The 25,390-nt window shown below is 36.5% G+C and overlaps 2 protein-coding genes across 2 annotated transcripts in view; both read left to right on the top strand.

The window, feature by feature from the left end:
• Window positions 1-25,390, top strand: part of LOC127528918 (uncharacterized) — a 469,030-nt gene that overhangs the window by 167,874 nt on the left and 275,766 nt on the right. The window lies entirely within an intron of this gene.
• Window positions 1-25,390, top strand: part of ubr3 (ubiquitin protein ligase E3 component n-recognin 3) — a 279,977-nt gene that overhangs the window by 156,890 nt on the left and 97,697 nt on the right. Inside the window, 3 exon segments of the mRNA XM_051930608.1 lie at window positions 11,238-11,371; window positions 15,625-15,735; window positions 25,091-25,291. Of these exon segments, the coding sequence (XP_051786568.1) occupies window positions 11,238-11,371; window positions 15,625-15,735; window positions 25,091-25,291 (446 nt within the window).

Genomic DNA, 25,390 nt, shown 5'->3' with positions numbered 1-25,390 from the left:
TCATTGCAGCATTTTTACCACCAATAAATGCGACTAAAGCCTTCTTGTAATTTGATACAAGTCTTTCACATCACTGTTGAGGATTTTTAGCCTTCCCTTCTTTTTAGAACTGCTACCGATTCAGACACATTGGTAAAGTGTGAGCTGCTTATTTTAGACCATGCCATAGCATCATTGTGAATTGCTTATTTTAGGCCATGCCACAGCATTCCTATTGGGTTTTTAGGTCAGAACTTTGGCTAGGCCACTCCGAAACTTGAATTTTGTTTCTTCTTAGCCATTCACTTGTAAACTTGCTTTTGTGCTTTGGATCATTGCCCTTCTGCATAAATCAGTTACATTTCAGCTTCAGGTAGCAGCGATAACATACATTCTCTTTAAGACTATTCTGGTAAAGTGCAGAATTCATGATTCCTTCAATAATGGCAAATCTTCCTGGTCCTGAGGCAGCAAACCATAACTACACTTTCACATTGCTACCCCTGTATTTTATTGTAAGTACTAGGGGGCTCCGCCCCCTGCTCGCTTCGCTCGCCAACCCGTGGCGTTGGGGCATGACAAAGAGTGAGATGTATGAATTAGATATAGAATAGTGTGCAGGTTTGGATGATGCCTATAGAAATAAAAAATAGAGTGTTTGGCATAGAGTAATGTTTTATTGGAATATTTCTTTGTATACAACATTAGTAGTAAAGATGGTGTCTTGTCCTTGAATGAGTCTTCCGTGGCATGGATCATTTATAACTTTAACTTTAACGTCAGATGAACGTCGAACACGTGAGAAGGCAACATAAAGTTGTCCATGTCCAAAAACGGGTTCAGAGAGGTAGATGCCAACCTTTTCCATGGTTTGTCCTTGTGATTTGTTGATGGTCATGGCAAATGCAGGTTTAATGGGGAACTGTCGGCGTTTCAATGTAAAAGGTAATTCTAGGTCAGAACTCGTAAGGTCAATTCTAGGAATGAGAACAGTATTGTTAGCATGTGATCCTGTAAGAACTGTTGCTTGAATAACATTGTGTGTCATGGTGTTGACGACTAACCGTGTGCCATTGCATAAACCCTGTTCAGTGTTAAGGTTTCTTAATAGCATGATTATTGTTCCGTTTTTAAGGGTAAGGTTATGTTGTGGTAATCCGGCCGGGTTAATAGTGTTCAAATATTCTATGGGGAAATTCAGATGTTCATTGTCGTCATCAGAGTCAACTTTGTCAGAGCTTAGAAAGAGCCGTGTCTCTCCAGGAAGTAATGAAATGACCTGTGCATATTTGCATTGTTGATTTGTTTCAGGGTGCACTGTTCTAATGCGATGCAATATTTGTCCACATATGCGAAAGCAGTATGGGCCATTGCCTTTTGGTGGCCTGATATGTACTCCGGTAGATGCAAAAGCAAATGAACTATTGTAGGATCTAATGCAGTTCATAAAGTTTTTACTTTCAGGCACATCGTTAGTTAGAAGCTTCTGTAGATATTCAGGATATGAATGTAAAGGAGGCAGTCTAATCTGCCCCTTTTGACAACAACGTGTAAATTCATTATTTGTATTGCCAGTTGTTTCTTCTGGGAAGTTAAGTGAATGACAATGATTGCAAATAACATTCATTAATCCCAATGAATTTTCCTCAATAGTGGACTCATTATTGAAGGCGTTGTCAGCCAACTGGCGTAAGCGTTTAGCAGGTGTCTGGCGTTGATGTCCGCGACGGGCATGTTTTGCTTGTGGCGTTTGAGTGCCGCGTTGTTGCATGTCCATTATTTGTGACGCGCTATTTTTGATTTTTTATTGATTCGCCTCCGCTTTGCGAAAAGTCCGTTTCAGTCTACGTTGTGCATTGTTTGTATTGAGCCTTGTCCATTTTTGTATGTCGGTCAGTTGAGCTTTCTGCTTTTGGAGTCTTGCTTGCTTGTTTTCTGGCAGTTCATATGCGCGTTGTACACGTTTGCGTTAATTTATTCTGTCTCTTCACTCCCTTTTTTGTATGTCTGAGACGCGAGCTCTTTCGGTTTGAAATCGTGCTTGTTTCGATGCAGCACTTTGAGACGCATGCTGTATGCGTCTACGTTCATTGTGTCTGTCCATTTGGGCACGTCTCTTTTACGGGGTTACTTGAGCTTTGCGTTTTTTGATCCGAGACATTTTTTCTCCCGGAGTTTCCGAAGCGCGTTGTATGCGCCGCCGTGTATTTTGTTGTTTCATTCGTGTTCGTGTGTTTGGTCCCGTTATCCGATCCGAATCGTTTTGTACCCGTGACCGTGTATTCATGACTTGTTTGTTCCTCAGCATGCGAAATATGGATAAGTAATAAGGAGGATCGCACTCACTGTTAATATGTAGCCTTTTCTGCAGTTGAACGGTTAATAGTGCTTTATTGTAAGGAGATCTACCCATGCTGACACCTATGCTGCCTAGTGTGAAGGTGTTGAGATGACGTATGTTTAATATGGACATTTCCTTTAGAAATGTGGCTTTGGTTGTCACTTCTTATTGATGTGTCGGTTGAGGATTGTTGTTGCGCGAGCATCTTCTTTCTTTTTGTGTTCCAGGGGCTTGTTGAATCCCCCTCTTTGTGTGTGTCCCGTCCGTTGCTTGTAGGGTGTGTGGGGTGGTTTTGTGTTCTTTTTTTTTTTTGTGTTACAGGGGCTTGTTGAATCCCCCTCTTGGTGTGTGTCCCGTCCGGTGCCTGTAGGGGGGGGGGGGGGTGCCTTGCTGTTGTGCGCGAGCGTCTTCTTTTTTTTTGTGTGCTAGTTTCGTGCGGCGCCTGCGTTTGACTACTTTTTTCTGTGCCTTTTCCTTTTTTCTGTGCTCGCGGCACCTCATTTCTTTGACTCCTTTTTTCTGTGCTCACTCCTTTTTTCTGTGGTCTTGTCCGCCTCTCGCGGCCCCTCATTTCTTGGGGCGCCTGCGCAGTACGTCTTTTTGCGGCTACGGCCCATGGCCGGATGTCCCTGCGTCCATCCGGTTTAGCATTCTCGGTTAGTAATATGGATGATATTTAATAGTGATGTGAAAGACATCAAAATATGTGAAGGGGTTAGTGGTGATTATTGCTGGTAAAGAAGCTGTGGGGGCAATTCATTTTTTACGTGGGTGGTAGGAAGGTTGGATAACTTTGTTTCTTGAATAAAGAAAGTAATGACTGTATTGCATGTTCATATACTTTCCATGCATTTTGTTTAATGGTCTGAAACCATTTATTGTGTAGATATGTAAAAATAGAGCTTGTTAGGAAGTGAGGTAGCACTGTATCTACACAGAACTCAGTTTTTCTCCATTTGTAGGAATTTTGATGACTTTAGATTAATTGATAATCCACTTCATTTTTCATTAGATCACAGTTTGGCTGTATCCTAAGCAGTTTCACTCAAATTGGCAAACAGACAGCTAAACATGAACTGAATTACATTGTTTGACGTGATGCATTTGTTCTGACACAGACATAGCTGGCTACAAGGACAAATAAAATAAAGGATCAGGAAATAATATCTTTAATAACCAAAAGACTAGCAGAGGTCAAACCCTAGAATTGAATGATTGTGTGACACAATCCAATATGCAAAACAAAATCAAGTCTTAAAGAGCATAGGCATACATTCTTTATAAACAGAAAGTTCTAAAGAGAAGCACTCGTGAAAGGTTTTGGCTTGGTTCCACAAACTTGAACACTGATTAACATCTGTCACTGGTTTAAGTATCATCATGTCTTTGATGCAAACAATTCTACTTCCTAGAAGCGTAGCATTACAACAGAAATCATGTCTTGGAAACCAAAGAACAAAAAGGTGGCACCCATAAGGAAAACAGGATAGTGTCACAATAAAGCAAAAAAATAATACATTTTGCAAATCACCAGACAAAATGACAAACTGGAAACTGCATGATTCAAAACCTTACAAAAGATACAAAGTCGTGCACAAAGCTTTAAGCTTTCAAAACATTCAGAGTTACAAGCATCATTACAGCATTGTAAATGATTCTAATGCCAAACTACATGATTGATTGAGCGATTTTAATGCTTCAGGTTTCTTAAACCGCTGATAGTGTAATTTTAAAATTTCAATTTCATTAATTTTCTCAAATTTTTTTCTTGCTTTTTCAGTTTTTTTACATTTTTTCCCTTTTTCACTGTACAGTATGTAATGGGAATCCCAGCACTCATTCTCCTCTGTAAATGTAGTCATCTTGTTTATTTAAGGTTTTACCAAAATGAAATCCCGATCCTTGCCAAACTCTACTTTTAAGAGCAACCATTTCAAAAAACATCCCAATGACATAATGTATTCATCTGTATAACATGTCCTGAATCCCACTGTAAGATACAGCTAATTCTCATGAAAAACTAGGTAAATAATAAATACAGATTAGTTAGTAGTTGTCTTTGTTTCTTCTTCATGTAACTAGAGCATGTTGCTGAAAATTGATCTACAGTATAAATGTGCAGATCAAATGAACTTGTCTGTACATAACAACAGGCTTCTTTAAAGACTTTAGTATTAATGTTGCTTGATCCAACTAATATATTCACTAGTGCTGGAAGTAAAAAAATACAGATTGTCTATTTCTTATTGCTTTATCTATGTAACTTACTACATTCTCCTCTTAATACACTATCACTTACCACCTTATAATACTCAAGTGAACTTATCTTAATGTCCTTCATTACTTATCCTTGAATTCCTGGTAGTGAAGCAAGGAACACAACTATGCATTTCTCAGTCTTATCTAATAAGCAGTACCAAGCTGCTAGCATTTTTAAAGTACAACTTACTTTTCAAATGATGGAGGTGCTTCACTTACCCATTTCCATGTGATCTACTTATTTGTATACCACGGCAACTCTCCAAAGACCTGTCAGGTTTCTGTCAGTTAATTTATTTTTAAATTTCTCAGCAAAATGTAATTATTCATTTGTCATTACTGAGTAAAAAATAATGAAGATGCATAAGCTGTAATGGCTGGCTCAGGAAATGTACAGTACTATAGGTTGTGTATTTTTGTAGTATCCATTCCTGGTTAAATACTACAGTAACTTTACGTACAGATAGAACAAGTAATAAAATTCCACTTAGTTTATTGCTTTTGAGGTTGACTTCATATTTTATCTGTTAGATACTTTGATTCGTGATAATCTCTGCTTATCCTTTTATGAAGATGTGCATCTGGTTAAAAAGCACACACAAAATTTAATGACCAAGAAGTTGATGGCTCTGTTTGTGAACCATGATTTAGAGGTGATACCAATGCAGCCATGTTAAATGTGCGCTATGTCTTAATACTGCATTGCTTCATGTGCAGTTTACTCCTTTACATGCTTGTCTGGCCAAAATGACCAAAAGACTGCACTCATAATGCATTAATGTTTTGCTATTATTGTTTAATTTAATCTCATCACTGTTAAGGTTTAAATCCACTTAAATTGGAATAACCTTTTGGCACAATGTTGCCATGTTTGTTCTGACTATATAAGTTTATATACTTTATATATAAAAAGTAAAAATGTTTTTCACTTTTCTGTGAATACTTGTTATCACAGTTACATTTATTTTTCAGAAACCAACTAATAGGAAATACAAGATTGAAATGACAATCTAAAAAATTAATAACTGTAAGGAACTAAATCATGTTTATGCAGTGCTGTTTCTTAAACATTACTACACTTGCTGTGTACGCACCTAGTGATGTAGTGCTAGTGCCTGGGTACGAGAGGCAGGGGTTCAGTTCTAGCACAAAGTGAAAACCTTTGCATAAGGAAGGCTTTTTTTAAAAATTGTATTTTATTTTTTTATTATTATTATTAAATTAATCCACCATATAATAAAACACGAATGTCTGCATGTTCAGTCCCCCTGAGCATCCTGATTGGTCAGTTTGGCTTTGGTAACACGACGAAAGAGGAAGTGCGAGTGTGAGATGCACAAGGAAGAGAAGCGGCATGGGAGGTATGCGGAGGGTTACCTTCAAAATAAAAGGATATGAGAAAGCTGCCCTGACAATAATAACAGTTAGAGCTCAGCATTTTAGGAAGATATCCTGAGCGCTAACCATGGTATTACTGAAAATAATACTCAGTGTTGAGGTTTCATTTTTATTTATGTATTTTTTTAAGCCTTCACTCCTTCTCTGGAGACTTATCGAAAGTAGCAATCTCTCTTCAGTCTAATTATTTAGACCCACCTTTAACATGGCAATATAATCTTGATCAGATAGCAGTCGACTGTAGCTGAGGAACATCATTCATGACTCATTGTTTAAAATAGCAAAAAGGAAAATGTCTTTTAAATTATTTCTTATATTTCATCAGTGTTCTTAATAAGAGCTTGTAAATTAACTTTTTTTTTTGCAATCACCAATTCACAAAATTATGGTACTTCTGGGAATTAAATTCATTCAGTCAGTCTGAACAAATTTTCTTCATTACGTTCTTATTAATATATTTTGAAACTGATCATATGATTAATAATAATAATGAATATTTCTGCTGTAAGATGAAAAATTTAAAATAATGTATTCATTTTCATTTATTTTCTTAGCTTGCAATAAATGTGACAAACTGCTACCACAAAGGCTAAGGCAGTTAACCCCCTGCTGTGTTTGTTACTCAGCCTGGATGCAGAGATTAGTCTTGGGGAATTTTAATGAGTATGGGTTTCTAGATGGCATTGAAAAGCATTTTGATAACCACATAATCTTTGCATTTTTGTTGAATATAGCTAATTTTAATTTTAGCAATGCACAAATGGCAAGTCTTCAATATGTAAAGTAAAACAGAGGGCAAACCATCTTCCTTTCAAAGAAACCAGAGTACACTGGGGTAAGGATCTATCACTCAATATTTTAGAGAAGGAGTGGAAGGCTGCCATGCACAGAATACACTTGAACTCCATATGTGCCAAGCATTCAGTCATTCAACTTAAAATATTTTATCTTGCACATTTATCTTGTTTAAAATTGTCCAAAATGTTTCCAGGGGAGGATTCAACCCGTGAATGTTGCAGTTGAGCTCCATCCTTACTGGGCTGCATGTCCTGAGTGTGTACCAAATTAACAACATTTTGGACAAAAATTTTTGCATGCCTATCAGACAGCCTTGGAGTCACAATCACTCCTAACCCATTAACAGTTGTGTTTGGTGGGCTCCCAGACAGCCTTAAAGTGGAGAAGGACAAACAAACTGTAATTTAATTCACTACACTAGTAGCACATAGACTTATCTTGCTCAATTGGACGAATCCCATCCTACCACTCTTAAGTAAGTGGGTAACCGATGTTCTATACTACTTCAAATTGGAAAAAATCTAATTGTCACATAGAGGATCTGTTCACAACTTTTTCAAAATATGGCACGTTCTAATCAATAACATTTTAGAATAAGCTTCCATTTCGGTGAAAAGGATACCCTTCTTTTCTTGCTCCTTTTATAGAGTACCTTTGGTTGCTGGCTTCTCTCTCTTTCTCTTGGGTAGGGGTTGAATTTTGCTTTGATTTGTTAAATTTGACTTGACTGTATGTAAGGTCATAGGTTTACAATTAAAATCAATAAAAATTAAAAAAAAACAAAACAAAAAAAAAACGTAAATGTAAACAACTAGCATGATTTTTCACAACTCAGGTTTTACCTGATATTCAATATTAAAGTGTTAAGCTTAACAACAACAACAACAACAACAACATTTATTTATATAGCACATTTTCATACAAAACGTAGCTCAAAGTGCTTTACATAATGAATAAAAGAAAAATAAAAGACAAAATAAGAAATTAAAATAAGACAACATTAGTTAACATAGAAAAGGAGTAAGGTCCGATGGCCAGGGTGGACAGAAAAAAAAACAAAAAAAAAACTCCAGACGGCTGGAGAAAAAAATAAAATCTGCAGGGGTTCCAGGCCACAAGACCGCCCAGTCCCCTCTGGGCATTCTACCTAACATAAATGAAATAGTCCTCTTTGTAGTTAGGGTTCTCACAGAGTCACTTGATGCTGATGGTCATACAGACTTCTGGCTTTTAATCCATCCATCATTGTTGGAACATCATGGTGCTTTGAATAGATGGTGGTGGCACAAGCCACCACCAAAAGCACACCGGAAAAGGAAACAGAAGAGAGAGTAGGGGTTAGTACAGATTTTAGAGCCACCATGAATCATTATTATAATGAATTGGATATACAGAGTATCAGGATTTAATTACAGTGAAGTTATGAGAAAGCCATGTTAAAATAATGTGTTTTCAGCAGTTTTTTAAAGTGCTCCACTGTATTAGCCTGGCGAATTCCTATTGGCAGGCTATTCCAAATTTTAGGTGCATAACAGCAGAAGGCCGCCTCACCACTTCTTTTAAGTTTTGCTCTTGGAATTCTAAGGAGACACTAATTTGAGGATCTGAGGTTACGATTTGGAATATAAGGTGTCAGACATTCCAATATATAAGATGGGGCAAGATTATTTAAGGCTTTATAAACCATAAGCAGAATTTTAAAGTCAATCCTGAATGACACAGGTAACCAGTGTAGTGACATCAAAACTGGAGAGTTGTGCTCAGATTTTCTTTTCCTGGTTAGGATTCTAGCAGCTGCATTCTGCACTATTTCCAAATGATTTATGTCTTTTTTGGGTAGTCCTGAGAGGAGTGCGTTACAGTAATCTAGTCGACTGAAAACAAAAGCGTGAACTAATTTCTCAGCATCTTTCAATGATATAAGAGGTCTAACTTTTGCTATGTTAAGTGAAAAAATGCTGTCCTAGTGATCTGATTAATATGCGGTTTAAAATTTAGATTACAGTCAACAGTTACCCCTAAGCTTTTTACCTCTGTCTTGACTTTTAATCCTAATGTATCCAGTTTATTTCTAATAGCGTCATTGTATCCATAATTGCCAATCACTAAGATTTCAGTTTTCTCATTATTTAACTTGAGAAAGTTACTATTCATCCATTCTGAGATACAAGTTAGACATTGTGTTAGTGAATCAAGAGAATTGGGGTCATCAGGAGCTATTGATAAATACAGCTGTGATAAAATTACCTGATTACTGGGATTTCAGCCCCTCATTTGTAAGGCAAATAAATTTTCATTAAATGAAAATCAATCATAATTTTAAAATAAACATAGGCAATGTGGATAGATTAGATAGGTAGAATTTGGAAGGTAATAAAATTGTCCCAGGACTATTGCATTATTTCAAATTTCTTTTCAAACTGTGACTTGGGGGTGAGTTCTGATTTATAAAGTATTTATGAAGAGAATGGAATTCTGTGGTGTACATTTCCATAGAGTAATTAACTACAGTATTATTATCATCTATGGCAGGGCTGTCAAATTCAATGGCCTTGGACATTTTTAAAGTGGTACGTTTCATTAGCATTACAATATGTTACATATAGACCAGACCCCCTGTGTGTTTCATCTAGCAATTGTATCCATATGTGATTTTGTCTGAAAAAGTATGTAATTACATCTAAAGTTAAAATCCATTCTTAGTTTTTGTTAGTGTTTCTTCATACAGCACAGCGCTTCCCAGCTACTCATCTGTAATTAGAATGGGAACTGGGTGTTCGTACTGGCCCAACAAAAAAAAAAAAAGTGAAAAGAAGATGACATGCCACACTGTTCTAAAGAAATGTTGTGTTTTAGCATAATGCCAAAGATGCAAGTTTCATGAAAGGGATGGTAGCTTAGTTTCACACATGCCACTACTGTCACTCCTCTCACTTTTTAAAGTTGTGCAGATGTTGGAAACTGGCCATTTTACTTGCTGCCATTACCTTACACGAGACTTCTGTCTTTTCTACTTACTTGATTTTTGTATGTGGATGGAAAACACATTTGCATTTTCCATTCATCCTATGATGACTGATCATTTCTTACCAACTCTTGATGTGATATGTGTGATCCATTACTGGTGGCTTTATATATATCTTGTAACAGATGTACTTTTCTTTAGGTACAAATTCTTGCATGTTTCCAGACTGCATTTATTAATTATTTTTTCACTTAATACTGATTTTGGCCCTGTAGCTGCTGGTAGCTTTTCTAACGCAGTTCAGTGTTCAAGAAAAGTAAATATGATTATGATGAGTAGATAGCTACCCATGTGTCTTGTTTGTAAAGAAAATGTAGTAGTTTGTTTGATGTATTCTTGGCCCACTTTGGGTATATAAGGCATTATTTTTTGGCTTTCAATAAAACTAAGTTCAATACCCCGATCTACAGTTACAGTATGCATTTTATAGTTTCATCTTATAAAATACTGTTGAATGTCCTAACAGGTACAATTAAAATATTTTTACTTTTTTATTTTCCATAAGCAAAATATACATTGAATTTCTCTGTGTGGATGTAAGCCTGAAAAACTCGTGCAGTATGCAGTATAATAATGGTCTTTAATCAATACAATTTCAGATTTGCTTAAAATTTATGTCAATTTCATCACTCAGGTAAGTCTGACTAAGTCTGCGATGTTGCCTTTGGCCTACAAGAGGAAATTGTAAACTTTGACATCTGACAACACTCTTTCAAAAGTGTATAATGTTTTACATAGACACAAATGAAAATGGTGTTAAAAAACACATTGCTTGTGCAGCCTTGTAACTGGAAGAATCAAAATGAACTCTCCATAAAGCAGTAGAAAAGTAATATTTCATTATCTAAAAGTAGAAAAAAAAATCGCTTTGAAAAAGAGTGTAATAGCTGTCTTAGAACTTGGTAACAATTTATTAATTTTCTTCTAAAATAGCATGCTGGGCCTTTGCCTCTGTTCTGGGTTTCTTTTGAGTATACCAGGACTCTTATAATGGGCCTTTCGGTAATATACAATTCTAAACTAAAGTGTAGGGATTTATTGTAGGGTGTTGATTATGATGTATTTTCAAATTTTAATGTTTAAGATTTTTTGTTTGTACTTATTGTAATTTGATCTTTAAACTTAGTAATGCTAAAAAAAATCTTTTAAAATTGGTATGTCAAAGAAGAGGGTTAAAATTTCACTATGCACTGGTTGTCTGTAATGCTTTTTTAGCAGATACACCTCAGGGTGCCCTTCATAATCTGATGCATGACAGGCTTTATTTTTTCCTATATTCTGTTTCAGTTTGATTCAATTTTTGTAGAAACAAATCCTATTTTAATTTCATATCAATAAACTGTCAGATGCAATGGATAAAAATAGGATTGCACTTCAGTAGCCTATTACCATATCAATGTCATCAGCTTAAGCTTCTGCATGCTTAATATGTTTCAGTCTTGGGGCATCGTTGCAAGAGCAGTGAGCCAAAAAAATTGCCAACCAGTGATGAAGAGCACATTTACCCTGAGGATACTTGTGGGGCAGCCAGTGACGTCAGACTTGCGATGTTGCAGCGTTTCTTTAAGGATGTAAGTGTTTTACCTCCTCTGCTTAGTCACAGAGTATATATGCTGAGGCTTTAGTTAAAAAAAAAAAAAAAGAATTTGTTGAATTCCATTTTATTTTGAGTTACACAATTTCATTTTTCTGTTTTAAAATAAGACAAACAAGTTTGAAAATGGATAGATGAATGTTTGAAATTAAATAAAGCATCTTTGAAAATGCTAACAGTTTGCTATATACTTTACTATGCACACATTTTTTCTTCTCTCCTATATGTTTTTATCTTTTACTTAAAAATGTACTATATTATTCTTTTTCCCTTCTGTGTTTCTCAAGTTCTGTTTAGTTTTTATTGAATTGTTAGGAATTCTTTTTGTTTTTCCAAGATCAAACATTATATGTACAATATAGTCAGTTGTCACTTTAAGTTTGTATTAGATAAAATGCTCTACTGTAATCTACTCTAATGTAAGTAGCCTTTATTTCCGTTTTCCTTAGTTTTTTCAAGGTGAAAGTGCTTAGCTTGAATTTTCAGCAGTAATAAATGCACATTTTAATATTCTAATGTATCATGCCACATATGTTTTGCCAGTTAAAGACACAGACAAGTATGTTTTAATAGTGTTGTACATTTATGTCTTTTACATGATGGTTAATATTGTAGATGACCTAGTTTTATACTATATACATGTCTTTAGGTTGATAATAGTTTCAGCATTAAAGGTTCAACCTGATGCACATTGCTGTATCAGTGTCATTGGCCTGCCTGATAAGAATGTTGAATTGTTGATAGATTTCTGTGCAAATTAAGAATTATACATAAATAATGATGCTTAACACAAATGCATCTATTAATATATCCCACTCTAGGTCAGTGGTCAATATTGTACTTTGTACTTGTGGTGTCCAGTCTAAGGTCATTTGATAAACACAACAATTTGGTAATGAGTATTCAGAGTCTGTTGGGAATGTATAGCAGAGACTGTTCAGCATGAGATCAACTGTGACCTCCTAAAGACACACTTATGTATCTTGTGGGATATCCAGAATGTTGAGTCTGAATGGATACTTTTAAACATGGCATTACTAATGGACACTGCGCAGAGCAATGACCAAAGCTCTACACCTCTTTTGTTTGGTTCCCAATCAGTAAGGAACCCATTTAAGGTAAAGGAGGAGTATTTTTCGGAATTCTTGCATCTTAGAATTTCATTAAAAAATTCTAACAGGTGCTGCAGCAAAGACATGCATGTTAGGTTAATTTTGTCTGTTGAATGGGAGTGTTTTCCTGGAGACTAAGAGTGTTTGAACATGACTCTGAATTAGATAAACTAGGTCAGAGAGTGGATAGATGAATAGAAGAGTTTCTTTCATATTATTTGATATCTCTGCAGTGTTGTTTTGTAATGTGGTGTGCTGGGGCACCACCCTCCCTCCAAATATTTTAAAAACTCCACTTAAATTAATTAGGTAATGCAAAATAATCATGAAGAAAATTTGTTTACTTGCACAATGTGCTTGGTGTCAGCACATGTCAATGTCCATTGCAAACTGGTTCTGATTTAATTTCTGTGTGAATGCCTATATTTCCTGAGTGAAGGACGCCAGCCAAATGAGAATGTATGCAAGTAGTTTTTTCTTTTGCCAGGCAGGTGACCTGAGGCTGCCCTTTAATTGGTGGTTTTCAGATTTTTCTGGGGACGCAGCTCTCTGTGCCCTGGACATTCCCACGTATGTTGGCAACAAATTAGTATTATTTTAGGTTTTCTTTTAATCTAATGTAATTGGACAGTTGTCGATGGACAATTACATGTTCATGTCAATAGTTCACAGTTCACACCCGTAATTAACGTAACTATAGATAAGCAAACACGAGTTTAGTAGAAATGGCAACGTCAAGTGGAACTTCGGAAATCAAAGAAAATTCAGTTATTTCTGTAATGAAACACCCCTTAATAAATCGTTCAGTTGAGAAAAAAAAGATTAAAATATGCTTGTCTGCACTGACCTGACTTAAGAGTTTAGCAGCAGGCAAGTGATTGAGGATGAGCTTACACACAGACTTTTTCCAGTTCTTGTTATGCTAAACGGAGGTGGCTAATTGAATGTGATGTAAGTAGTGCCCTTTTAAGATTTCTGTTTGTTGTTTCAAAGTGTTGGTACTAAAGCGCTGTGGACAATGATGGGGGTGCAAAACCTAAAACATCTTTCTAAAAAATAAGAGGCATTAAAGTAGCTGCAGTCATCTAGACTGGTGTTTTTCAACCAGTGTGCCGTGGTGCACCATGAGAGCTACCCTGTTGTGACATGGAAATAATAGTGTAGCGCACCTGGGTCTGAACCTGAGAGAGCCTACCTCCTCGGGTGGTTGAGATCTCTCCGAGGAAGACCGGACTACCTGGAGAAGATGGCATTAAATCCTTTCCTATGTTGCAGGCACAGAACTTAACTTGTTTAGACGCATCTTCAGGCTGCAAGAGTCCATCTGCCCTTGGTGTGTGGTTGCCAGCAAGTCTCTTGGGAATAGTGGGTAGTCGGGATACGAGTTGCCTCTGAGACAGAGTGGTGCAGGCAAAGGGACGAAGCAGCTGAGAGATGCCTGCAAAGTCGTCACTAAGTGCTGTGTCTGTGAATGCTGATGTTGAAGCTGCTTTTTTACAGGCTTCTCCGGTAGTCCTGTCCATGTTGAGCACATGTATAAGATATAATGAGTTAGTGATTAGTAAGACAGTGGTGTGCCTTCAGATGTTTTTGATTACAGAAAGTGTCACACTAAAGAAAAAAGGTTGGGAAACACTGATCTAGACAATAGCATGAGGCTACATTTTTTGGCAGGCTTAGTGAAATGACTCAGTTTAATCAGAAAATAATTGAGAAATGTACTTGAGTAATTGAGAAATGTACTTGAGGTGGGCAAAATATATGTTCAAGGAAATATACAGTAGATATCCTGATCGTAAAGGCAGAATAAGATTTAGGTTGGACTTGTCCTGTGGGTGTAGTACAAGACAGGTCGGTGGGGCGAGTTGTGTTTTAAGATATGGGGGTCTGTAGATCTTACAATGTGAATTTGTGCCTAGGTGAGGTAAGCCTGGCAAACATGCATAACATTGGGCAGACTGGCAGCAAGTGTTGAATAAAATTAGGCTGGGAATGACTCTGTGGGTGTGGTAAATGATCAACTAGGATACAAAACTTAAGAAAATTCAGAGGACTAGTGATTGTATGATGTGGATTTATGGAATACAGTGGAATTGGCCAAGGACTGTGCACTCTATTAGCAGAGGCAGCATAAGATTTGGATTGGATGTGTCATAGGACAGGCGGAATTGCACCTTATTGGAAGATTACAAAGGTGGGGATGTGGACTTTATGGTGAGGTTTTTGGCAGAATGGGGAATTGGACAAGCTGGCAGAGGATTGGTGCAGTATAAAAATTTGAGTGGCAGGTGCACCAGTTATGGGAAGAAAAGGGGACTGAATGTCACGGACTGAACTTTTGGAGCATGGTAGAAACGGGAAAGCTGGCATCAGATTGGGCTGCATGGTGGAAAGGGTATAATACATTTTAGCCAGGATTTGTCCCATGGGTCTGGTGTTGGACCACCGAGAGCATCTGGAATGACCAGATAGATAGATATGGAAGGCACTCTATAATAGATAGATGTAAAAGTCACTATATAATAGATAAGTGCTGCTTCAGTTTGTCCCCCCCAAAAACTGTGCCCTCGCCCAAATTTTTTTCACCATCCATCCCTGTATCTCGGGAACGTTTCACAAAGCCACTCAGGCTATTTTCAGCAAGGTTTGGGAAACATCTCAGCACTGAAGTATATCGTAACACAGGAGACATATACTTACCCAAGCAGGAAGTGCCGGATCTATCCAAAGTCCTTGTTTAGCTAAACAGACTGCTCTTTAACTGTAGTGTTGTATGATCCTGAATAGGGCAGTTAAATCTTAATTTTAATCAGAAAAAGCATAATTAGGAACAAGAAAAAAAAACCTACAATCACTAGAAATTTACCTCCCTGAACATACTACTACAACTACTACTACTACTACTACTACTACTACTACTACTACTACAAAAAAACACCAAAAACAAGCAAATTCTGTTTCAAGTTAACTTTGTAACTTGACTTTCAGTTTGCAGTTATTGACATAAGATTAGAAAAGAGAGGTTTTTATTTATTTGTGGTTATTGTTCTTAGTTTGAATATTGTTCTGTCATATTACAGTGATGCCGTTCACTTTAAAGTTTTTCTTTCCCATTTAGAGTTCATGTTTACAGTCAATATCAATTGGCTGGGAGGGAGGTGTTTATGTGCAAACGTGTGGACATACTTTGCACATAGATTGTCATAAGTCATATATGGAGTCCTTAAGGGTAAGTGAATTTTTGTTAAATTGAAAGGTAATTACAAGAAAAATGCTTTTGCTTATTGATACAACTTTATTAATTTAATAACACAGCAACTTGACAGTGCTAGTTTGGGTGTTACATAACTTGGACTAAGCATAGTTAGGTTTCTGTGTTATGTTGCCCTTTTTAGTTCTTTTCTGTCCTGATTTTATTACCATTTCTGCCTTTTGATATGGTCTTTTGTAGTTAATTTAGATTTATTTGTAGTTTAAAAAACTTATACAGTTTGACTGGAAAAAATATCAGTGAGATAAAATTTACAGCACATCTGTACTGCTCCTAATAATAGCTACTCACTGTTGAGCCATATTGATTGTATCTTGCAAATTTAAATGATGAATATTTATAGTTCTTTAGATCATAAACTATAATAATACTGTGATAAGTTTGTTTTGCACATTATTAAATCTTCAAAGATTAAATGTTGATTATGTGTCTTTTAGGTGGCACTCTTGCATATCAAGTAAGATTATTGACCTTCTGGAGAGTGAGGCTCAATAATCTTACTTGATTTACTTACTTCAACTGAAAATAATCTGAATTTTGGTACTTGCTAGGATTTGATTTTGCATACTGGTGATGAAATACACACACAACAAATAATAAATTTTTATATATATATATATATATATATATATATATATATATATATATATATATAATATATAATATACCGGTACTTGCAAACCTGTCCCATCTATTATAGATTTTTTTTGTGTCTGTGACTAAGTAGGAGGTCATCATAAAATAAACTCAGTCTGACAGCCTGTGACCTAAATGTGGCCTTGTCTTCAAGTGGTATTCAATTTAAGCACATACCGTGAGGCACCTGCAAGCTATAATGTCACATGCAGACAAGATGTACTAGCATTTATCAGTTGACAGCAGCAGTGATTTCCAGAGACAGACAATTAAAACATTGTATGTCAAATAGAGACACATTGTTAAGATACATCCCTAATGCTTCTGTATAAAAAAAAAAAAAAAAAAATTGTTAGAATTTACAAAGTGTAATTGTTAAATAAGTTGCTGTTATGTGAATATGTACCAAAGAAAAGTAAACATTTTTAGGGTATCTTATTTTATTTCAAAACTATTTTTCAGGACTGGTTTATTGTTTGTACAGTGTAAATGGCACCTAGAGTTTTTGGTTTTCATTGCAGTTTTTTAAATGATATTAGTCAGGTCCTGGTGCATTTTAGGCAAAAATTATTTCAATATAGGATGTTATGACTGAAGTCAGGAACCAGAGTATAACTTTCATTTCACTTTATTAATGATTTTGCTAGATAATTTATCTTTTAAATACAGATCACTTTAGGATCAGTAAGGATCCAAAGGTATACCTTATATATCGTGCCTTGTTATATGTTTAGATCTCGGACTACAAAGGTTACACACTATGTTTCTTAACTATTGTGCAGAATAGGGCTCTGGTCACTGGAGGGCACGCAGTGCTATATTCGTAAATGTGACATGCATGGTTTCTTTTTTTGTGATTACATTTTTCTTCATTATTCTGGGTACTAGTGCTGGGCGGTATACTGGTTCATATCAAAAACCGTTTTTTATTTTTGTTATGATATGGATTTTTCTTATACCGTAACACCGGTTTAAATAGCCTAAACAACATTCTGAACGTGGTGCAGCGGGAAACTGTTTAAAAGGGGACCTTTTTCACTGGTGCACCACAAAATACGCATCCAACAGAGTACATGTGTTAGTGGAGGTATTGAGTGGTGAAAATGGACAGAGAACATTCTGAAACTGAAACTGAAGCTGTAGCAGACGATAAAGTTGAACATGATAACACAGAAGAACTTTTGACGAAAAAAGGTGCTGTGTCTGTTGTCTGGAGATACTTTGGTTTTAACACTAGAATTACCAGAGTCTATGAAAAAACTCGTAGATCCGGCCCACCTTAAAACCATTCGCACCTCTCCGCCAGCGTTCTTTGTCCTCTAAATGTGCCGATAAAAACAAGCTGCAAGCAGCCAGCTATTCCATCCCCACTGACTTAGAACATGCACGAGCATCTCCCAGCTCATGCCTTGATTGATTATCTGGGAGTGAAGTGGAGTTTTAGAGTGGAAATAATAGATCGTTATTTGGAATACACGCATTTCATGTGTGTTCCGTTTCTACAGTAATCTGTGTAAACACATTGCTAAAACAGAAACTTTTTCATATTTTAGTAATAAATGTTACAAAATGTAGGCATAAACTATAGAATGTGTGAATCATGAAGTCCAAACATCAAATAAACACTTTCACAAAAGGTTCAAGAACAATACAACAGCTTCCGTAGCGTAGCTGTAAGATTTGCTGTCTCAGAGCACAGCAGGCTTACTGTCCCTCAGAGATCTGAGTTCAATTCCCCGTTGTGGAGAAATTGTTCTTTTTTTTTTTTCTTTTTAACCTCAAACGGACATAAAATTCATAAATTGGTATGCACTGTCAGTTAATGAGATTAGGGGTGGGCGGTATAACCAAAATTCTATATCACGGTATTTTTCTAAATTATCCCGGTTTCACGGTATTCGACGGTATTTTTTTCCCCATGCATGAGTGGATGTTAACCACATTTTCCACTGCAATTACTGGCTAAGAATAACCTATTCCACTGTCAAGAGTATTGAACATTGTACAAACAAAAACATTTTAATGTGCACACAAGTATTAATACAGTTTTGCATTGCCCCATAAAGTGATAGTTTTCAAGGGGGTGGCACTAATGGAGAAGGTATCACATTGCATGACAGATGCAGTCAAAATATAGAACCTTTTTATTGAACAAATTTTGCAAAAACAAACTATAATTTTGACAACATATTTTCAACCATACAAAGAGGCATTTAGACTTAGTAAAATATCCAGAAGTGCTTGTCAAAAATTGTATTGCATCGAATATGTCTTAGAAAAGGAATAAATAGTAAATATTTTTTGTAAACCAACTACACTTTCTGTTAATGTTAACAATCTCTGTCCACTGACACATTAAAGTGACTTTTTAAACAACTTTATCATCATTAAACTGCATAATATTTAAACTAATAAATAATAACAATAAAATAAATAATAGTATTATTACTGATAGTTGCACTATTACTTCAAGACTTCAAGCCCAGGTGCATTACACAGTATTCACCAAATTAAAATAAAATAAAACAAGTGCAACTTGGTGATAACATCTTTACCAATTGAACCATCATTTAGGCAAACTGCATTAATATGGACCTTGCTTCAAGCTTAGGTATACTGGGAAGAAAAAAAACAAACTATATGTCGAGAACAAAGTCAACATTTCCACTTTATTCTCGCCGTTTATGTCGAGATTAAAGTCGACATTTCCACTTTATTCTCATAGTTTACTTCATAATTAAAGTAGAATGTCGTAAACTAAACTTCTTCCTAAAATCAATGTTTAATCAATTACTTAATTTACCCTGTCATAAATTAATGCAGCACATTAAATGCTTTGTATTACGTTCCCCGACCCAGTGGTTAATCACTACGCTTCTTAAACTGACTTCCTCCACACTAAGAGAAGACAGCGATCACCATACAGAATCCATTCACTTCATGATATTCCTGCTTTCTGAAAATTTAGAATGCTAAGATAAATACTTGATATCATTTTCATGATGAAATGCATTAAAGCAGGTGTTACACATGCATGGTAGTGAGGCGGTAGTGCTGCTCCCTCGCAGTAAGGGGTCCCCAGGTGCATGTTCAGTGTAGAGAAGTTTATGGCAGGTGTGACGAGGCTCCAAAAAACTGGATGTACTGTATGAATAGCTATCGCACAGGTTTAACTTAAATATTGTGTAAATGTTGGGTTTGTGATCTGCTAGTCGGAGACACGAACACAGAATTCAATGCATGTTCTTCTGAGCGGGCTATCTTTATTGCATGCATGCTGTCTCTATCTGAGGTACCAAAACCCCAGTTCCTATCCTTCCTTTTTCTTTCACCACATAACCAATCACCACACGATAAACGTCTTTGTGAAATTAAAACTAGTTATAAACTTAGCCCATGGAGTGTTCAGAACTTTAAAAATATCTTCGTTATACATGTTTAATTATGCCATCCATTCAGAGTTGCGCCCATCTCTGAACGAATCGCCAGCACATCGCAGGATGAATACAAGCAAAACATACACTAGCAGGGTCAATATAGCACAACAAAACCCCACATCCTACATGACTTTGAAAGGAAACTGAAGCACGCCGAGTAAACCCACCAGAAAAACATACAAATGCAAGGCAGGCACACCGCCGTGCCCCCATATGATTAATGCATGCTTTAATGCATTTCACCGTGAAAATTATATTAAGTATTTATCTTAGCATTCTAAATGTTCAGAGAGCAGGAAGATCATGAAGTGAATGTGTTCTGTGCGGCGATTGCTGCCGGCGCCTCCTCTTAGTGCAAGAAGAAGTCAGTTTAAGAATCACTTAACACAAAGCATTTAATGTGCTATATAACTTATGATGGGGTTTGAGAAAATCTAGTAAATTAAATATTCATTTTACGATGAAGTTTAGTTTACGATGTTCTACTTTAATAACAAATTACGAGAATAAAGTCAACATGTCAACTTTAATCTTGACATAAACGGCGAGAATAAAGTAGAAATGTCGAGAATAAAATCACCATGTCGACTTTATTCTCGTCATAAGCGTCAAGATTAAAGTGGAAATGTCGAGAATAAAGTCAACATGTCGTCACACTATTACACAGTACCCAGGTACATTACACTGTATTGAAAACAAATAAAACAAGTACAACTTGGCTTGCAGTATTATCCAGTAGTATAGAAACAGTATTTACACATCTGACCTTTTAAAACTAAAGTATCTCCAGGCGACGGACGTGACTCCTTTTTTTCGGCAAAAGTTCTTCTGTTCATCATGTTCAACTTTATCGTCGGCTTCAGGTTCGGAATGCTACCTATTTGGTGGTGTAGCAGTGAAAAAGAGCCCTAGTGCAACAAATCTGTGTTTAGCGGTGTAGCAGTGAAAAAGGTCCCCACTTGAACAGTTTCCCGCTGCGCCATGTTCCGAACGTCGTTTAGGCAATTTAAACCGGTGTTGCGGTATAAGAAAAATCCATATCATAAAAAAAATAAAAATCTTACCGTTATGCCGCTGAAGCTGTTGTCTCTTCCTTGAACCTTTTGTGAAAGTGTTTACTTGATCTTTGGACTTCAGGCTTCATACATTATATAGTTTATGCCTACATTTTGTCATTTAGTACTAAAATATGAAAACGTTTCTGTTTTAAAAATGTGTTTACACAAATTACTATAGAAACGGAACACACATGAAATGCGTGTGTTCCAAATAGCGACCTATTATTTCCACTCTAAAACTCCCAGCACTTCAGGCACTCCTAGATAATCAAACAAGGCATGAGCTGGGAAAACTTAGTGAATGTTCTGCGGTGGTGGGGGATGGAATAACCGGCTACTTGCTGCTCGTCTTAATCAGCACATTTAGAAGACAAAAGACGCTGGTGGAGAGGTGAGAATGGTTTTAAGGTGTGCCGGATATACGAGTTTTTTCATAGACTCTGGTAATTCTAGTGGTGAAAATGGACAGAGAACATTCTGAAACTGAAACTGCAGCAGACGATAAAGTTGAACATGATGACACAGAAGAAAGGTGCCGTGTCTGTTGTCTGGAGATACTTTGGTTTTAAAAGGTCGGATGTGGACCATTATGTTCAAATGTGTGAATACTGTTTCTATACTACTGGATAATACTGCAAGCCAAGTTGTACTTGTTTCATTTTATTTTTTTTCAATACTGTGTAATGTACCTGGTTACTGTGTAATACTGTGATAGTGCTGGTCCCCTACAGACTCCCTCTTCCCACATGGGAGTCTGTTGAACCAACACCATCGATAGTTATGACCGAGATGAGCTGAGAAATCTCATTGAAGCCAGGGGATGGTGGAAAGTGCTCAAGTGCTTTTGTTAAAAACAGTCAAAGTAAAACCAAAAGTGTCCGTTGTGCAGTGTTCAGAAACATACAGTGCCCAAATAAATAGCAAATCCATAAAGCCTGTGAAACTTGGAGATAAAATCCATAATAAATAAATCCGTTAAAATGCAGTCTCCCTCCTTGCCCAATCACAGCACACCACCTTCTGTCTCCACGGCTCACCTTTCACTGGCCTTGCTGGTGGAGCCTTTGCAGCACGAACTGCTTTCTGCCAACCCCTGTTTTGGCTGCCGCCACACTGCGCACACCTCCCGTCTTCCTTCGTGCTCACTAAGTCGCTCCTCAGATCCATTGGGAGGCCTTACATTTTGCTTGCCCCACTCTACATGTTTAGTCAGTGGAGTGAACCAGCCCCTAGATCGCCTTAGCCTGCGCTCCCTCACGGAGCCCCAGCTTGTGCTGCATTCTCCTTCCTGGTGTCTGGATCATCTCCCATGACTGCCTTTTCCCTTCTTTAACCTTCCTTGTGTTCTATCTTTTCTTTTTTCCTTCCCCCTATCCTGCCGGCCCATAAATATACTGTATGTCTCTGTGGGCGCAGCACCTTATTCACACGCTGCAGTAAGCCGATGAAGCAATTGAGAACAATCGGGTGTGACTCGCCCCATCACCTCATCAACTCCCCGTGGCCGTGCAATCGAGCCCACAGGGACGGACACGAACTGGATTTAAAAACTGACCTTTTTTTTTTTTTTTTTTTTTTTTTGAAGCTGCGAACCCACTAAACCACTAATAGCATTATAAATGCAAGTTGCAGTTTTATTATTTATGTATATAGCTTAGCTTGAAGCAAGGTCAATATTAATGCAATTTGCCTTAATGACGGTTCAGTTGGTAAAGATGTCATCACCAAGTTGCACTTGTTTTATTTTATTTTGGTGAATACTGTGTAATGTACCTGGGTTGAAGTTTTGAAGCAATAGTATTATTACTGGAAGTTGCACTATTATTTATATCATTGTTATTATTTATTAGTTTAAATATTATGCAGAATAATGATGGTAAAGTTGTTTAAAAAGTCACTTTAGATGTCAGTGGACAGAGATTTGTAACATTAATAGAAAGTGTAGTTGGTTTACAAAAACTATTTACCATTTATTCCTTTTCTAAGACATGTTCAGTGCTATACAACTTTTGACAAGCACCTCTGGATATTTTACTAAGTCTAAATGCCTCTTTGGATGGTTGACAATTTGTTGTCAAGATTTTAGTTTAAGCTGTTTGCAAAATTTGTTCAATAAAAAGGTTCTATATTTTGACAGCAACTGTCGTGCAATGTGATTCCTTCTCTTCATTAGTGTCACCCCCTTGAAAACTATCACTTTATGAGGCCATGCAAGCCTGTATTAATACTTGTGTGCACATTAAAATGTTTTTTTGTACAATGTACAATTCTCATGACAGTGGAATAGGTTCTTAGCCAGTCTACTGCAGTAATCGCAGTGGAAAATGTGGTTAACTCATGCATGGGAAAAAAATACCGTTGAATACCATGAAACCGGTACAATTTTGAAAAATATCGTGATATAGAATTTTGGTCATACCGCCCAGCACTACCAGGTACATTCTTTGCTTTCCCAAATAACCATACAACTAGGGCTCTTTTGTTTATTTAATCTGAGTTGCTTCATTGTTTATTGCCCTCCTTGGTTTAGTGGAATGGCTACTTGTCTTTGCTAGGCTATGAAGTATGTACTATGTATTGAGCTGTCTTTTAAAATAATCTGTCTTTAATTTTACTTGAGTGTTAATAACCCAGTTATTCACTGAAACATGGTTTCTAAAATGCTGTGTAAATCCTTTTTTCGATTAGAGAACTGGGAAACTTGGTCTCTGAGAAACCAGATTAACCCATATAGATTTCTCTGCGCATTACCTGGTTATTTGGCCCTGTAAACCCTCAACTGGTTTACAGTTAAGGATTCTGTAGCCAATGCATGTCTTTGTTTTGCACACACATCCAGAAAAAATGGGTAGAAAATGGTGGAAGCATTCACAAAGATATATTTTGTGAGGCAAGTGCACAGGTGATCACTTTATTTCATCTCTCGATTGAAATAATCTGTTTTAATATTTCAGTATATTGAAGAGGACTGAAGTCTATTAATAAATAGTTTCAGTTTAGTTGTAGTCCAGTATTTTCTTACAGATATATTGAAACAGTATGATGCATTTGCTAGTGCCCATGCATCAAATCTTCGGGGGTTTGTGTCGGGATGTAAAAAGGGGTGCATGTTATTTACTTCACAGCACATGAAGATCTAAACATTTGTAAAATACAATTTTTTTTGTGCGCAGCTTAATGACATCAGAGCACTTGCCAAAGGTTAACTCCAGAGGTGGACACTCGTATGTAAATGTAGGTTTCTAAGAAACTAGGTTTCTGCCTTAACCAGGTTACTCGCCTTATCCCAGTTTTGTGTGTGCATGTAAATATACAGATTATTTCATTGTCAAGATAAATATTTAACTCTCTTGTTTTTGGGCTAAAAGTTCAAGTTTCACTGCTGAAATAAAGACAATAAAAGAATACAAAGTACTGCAACAGAAACAAACAAAAAGCAATAACAATTGTGAGCATTGATGACTGTTTTCTCACATTCTTTCAGAATCTTTTGTGACAGTGTCTTGCAGTCCTTACTACTTGTAATTGTGGGATGTTATCCCATTCCTGTAGAAGGGCCCGATGCCAGCATTCCTCTTGGATGTTTTGACCATAGTAGTTGTATTTGGCCTGGCATTGTCCTGCTAAAGGGCCAGGTCATGTTGCCTCATGGAGATAAAGATAATTTACTTGGAGAATCCTTGGTGGGAGATAAACCTGCAACATTGTGTTCCATAGTTCAGCTTAAGTACTTGGCCATACGTCCTGTATAGTGAAGGAAGTGACTAACAATAGGAAAATGTAGTTTTATAGTAAACTATTCCTTTGAGCAAAGCAAATGTTTTATCTATCTATTATCTATCTATCTATCTATCTATCTATCTATCTATCTATCTATCTATCTATCTATCTATCTATCTATCTATCTATCTATCTATCTATCTATCTATCTATCTATCTATCTATCTATCTATCTATCTATCTATCTATCTATCTATCTATCTATCTATCTATCTATCTATCTATCTATCTATCTATCTATCTATCTATATATATATATATATATATATATATATATATATATATATATATATATATATATATATATATAATCATGTGACAGAGTTTCATCAAGTCACTCTGATTTAGAAGTGAAAGTTGTCTTGTGTTAATCCAGTACTTTTTTTTTTTCTTCCCCACCAGAATGACCAGGTTCTTCAGGGCTTCTCAGTTGACAAAGGAGAGTTCACATGCCCCCTCTGTAGACAGTTTGCAAACAGTGTCCTGCCATGTCACCCCGGAAAAGGTGTTGCAAGAGTGCCCTGGCAGGGTCAGAATAACAAGAGTTTAGTGACACTTGTAAAAGAAGTTGGAGAGTTTCAAGAGCAGCCAGGATCATACCCTGTAAGCATCACTGTAAGGCTGACTGATCTTTTATTTATTTTCCTTTTGTCTTAAAACTTTTTCTGAATGAAATTATGCTTCATTTTCAAGGGAAAATGT

This window comes from Erpetoichthys calabaricus, chromosome 8, assembly GCF_900747795.2.
Source record: "Erpetoichthys calabaricus chromosome 8, fErpCal1.3, whole genome shotgun sequence".
Lineage (NCBI taxonomy): Eukaryota > Metazoa > Chordata > Cladistia > Polypteriformes > Polypteridae > Erpetoichthys > Erpetoichthys calabaricus.
This window is presented reverse-complemented; position numbering and strand designations above follow the sequence as displayed.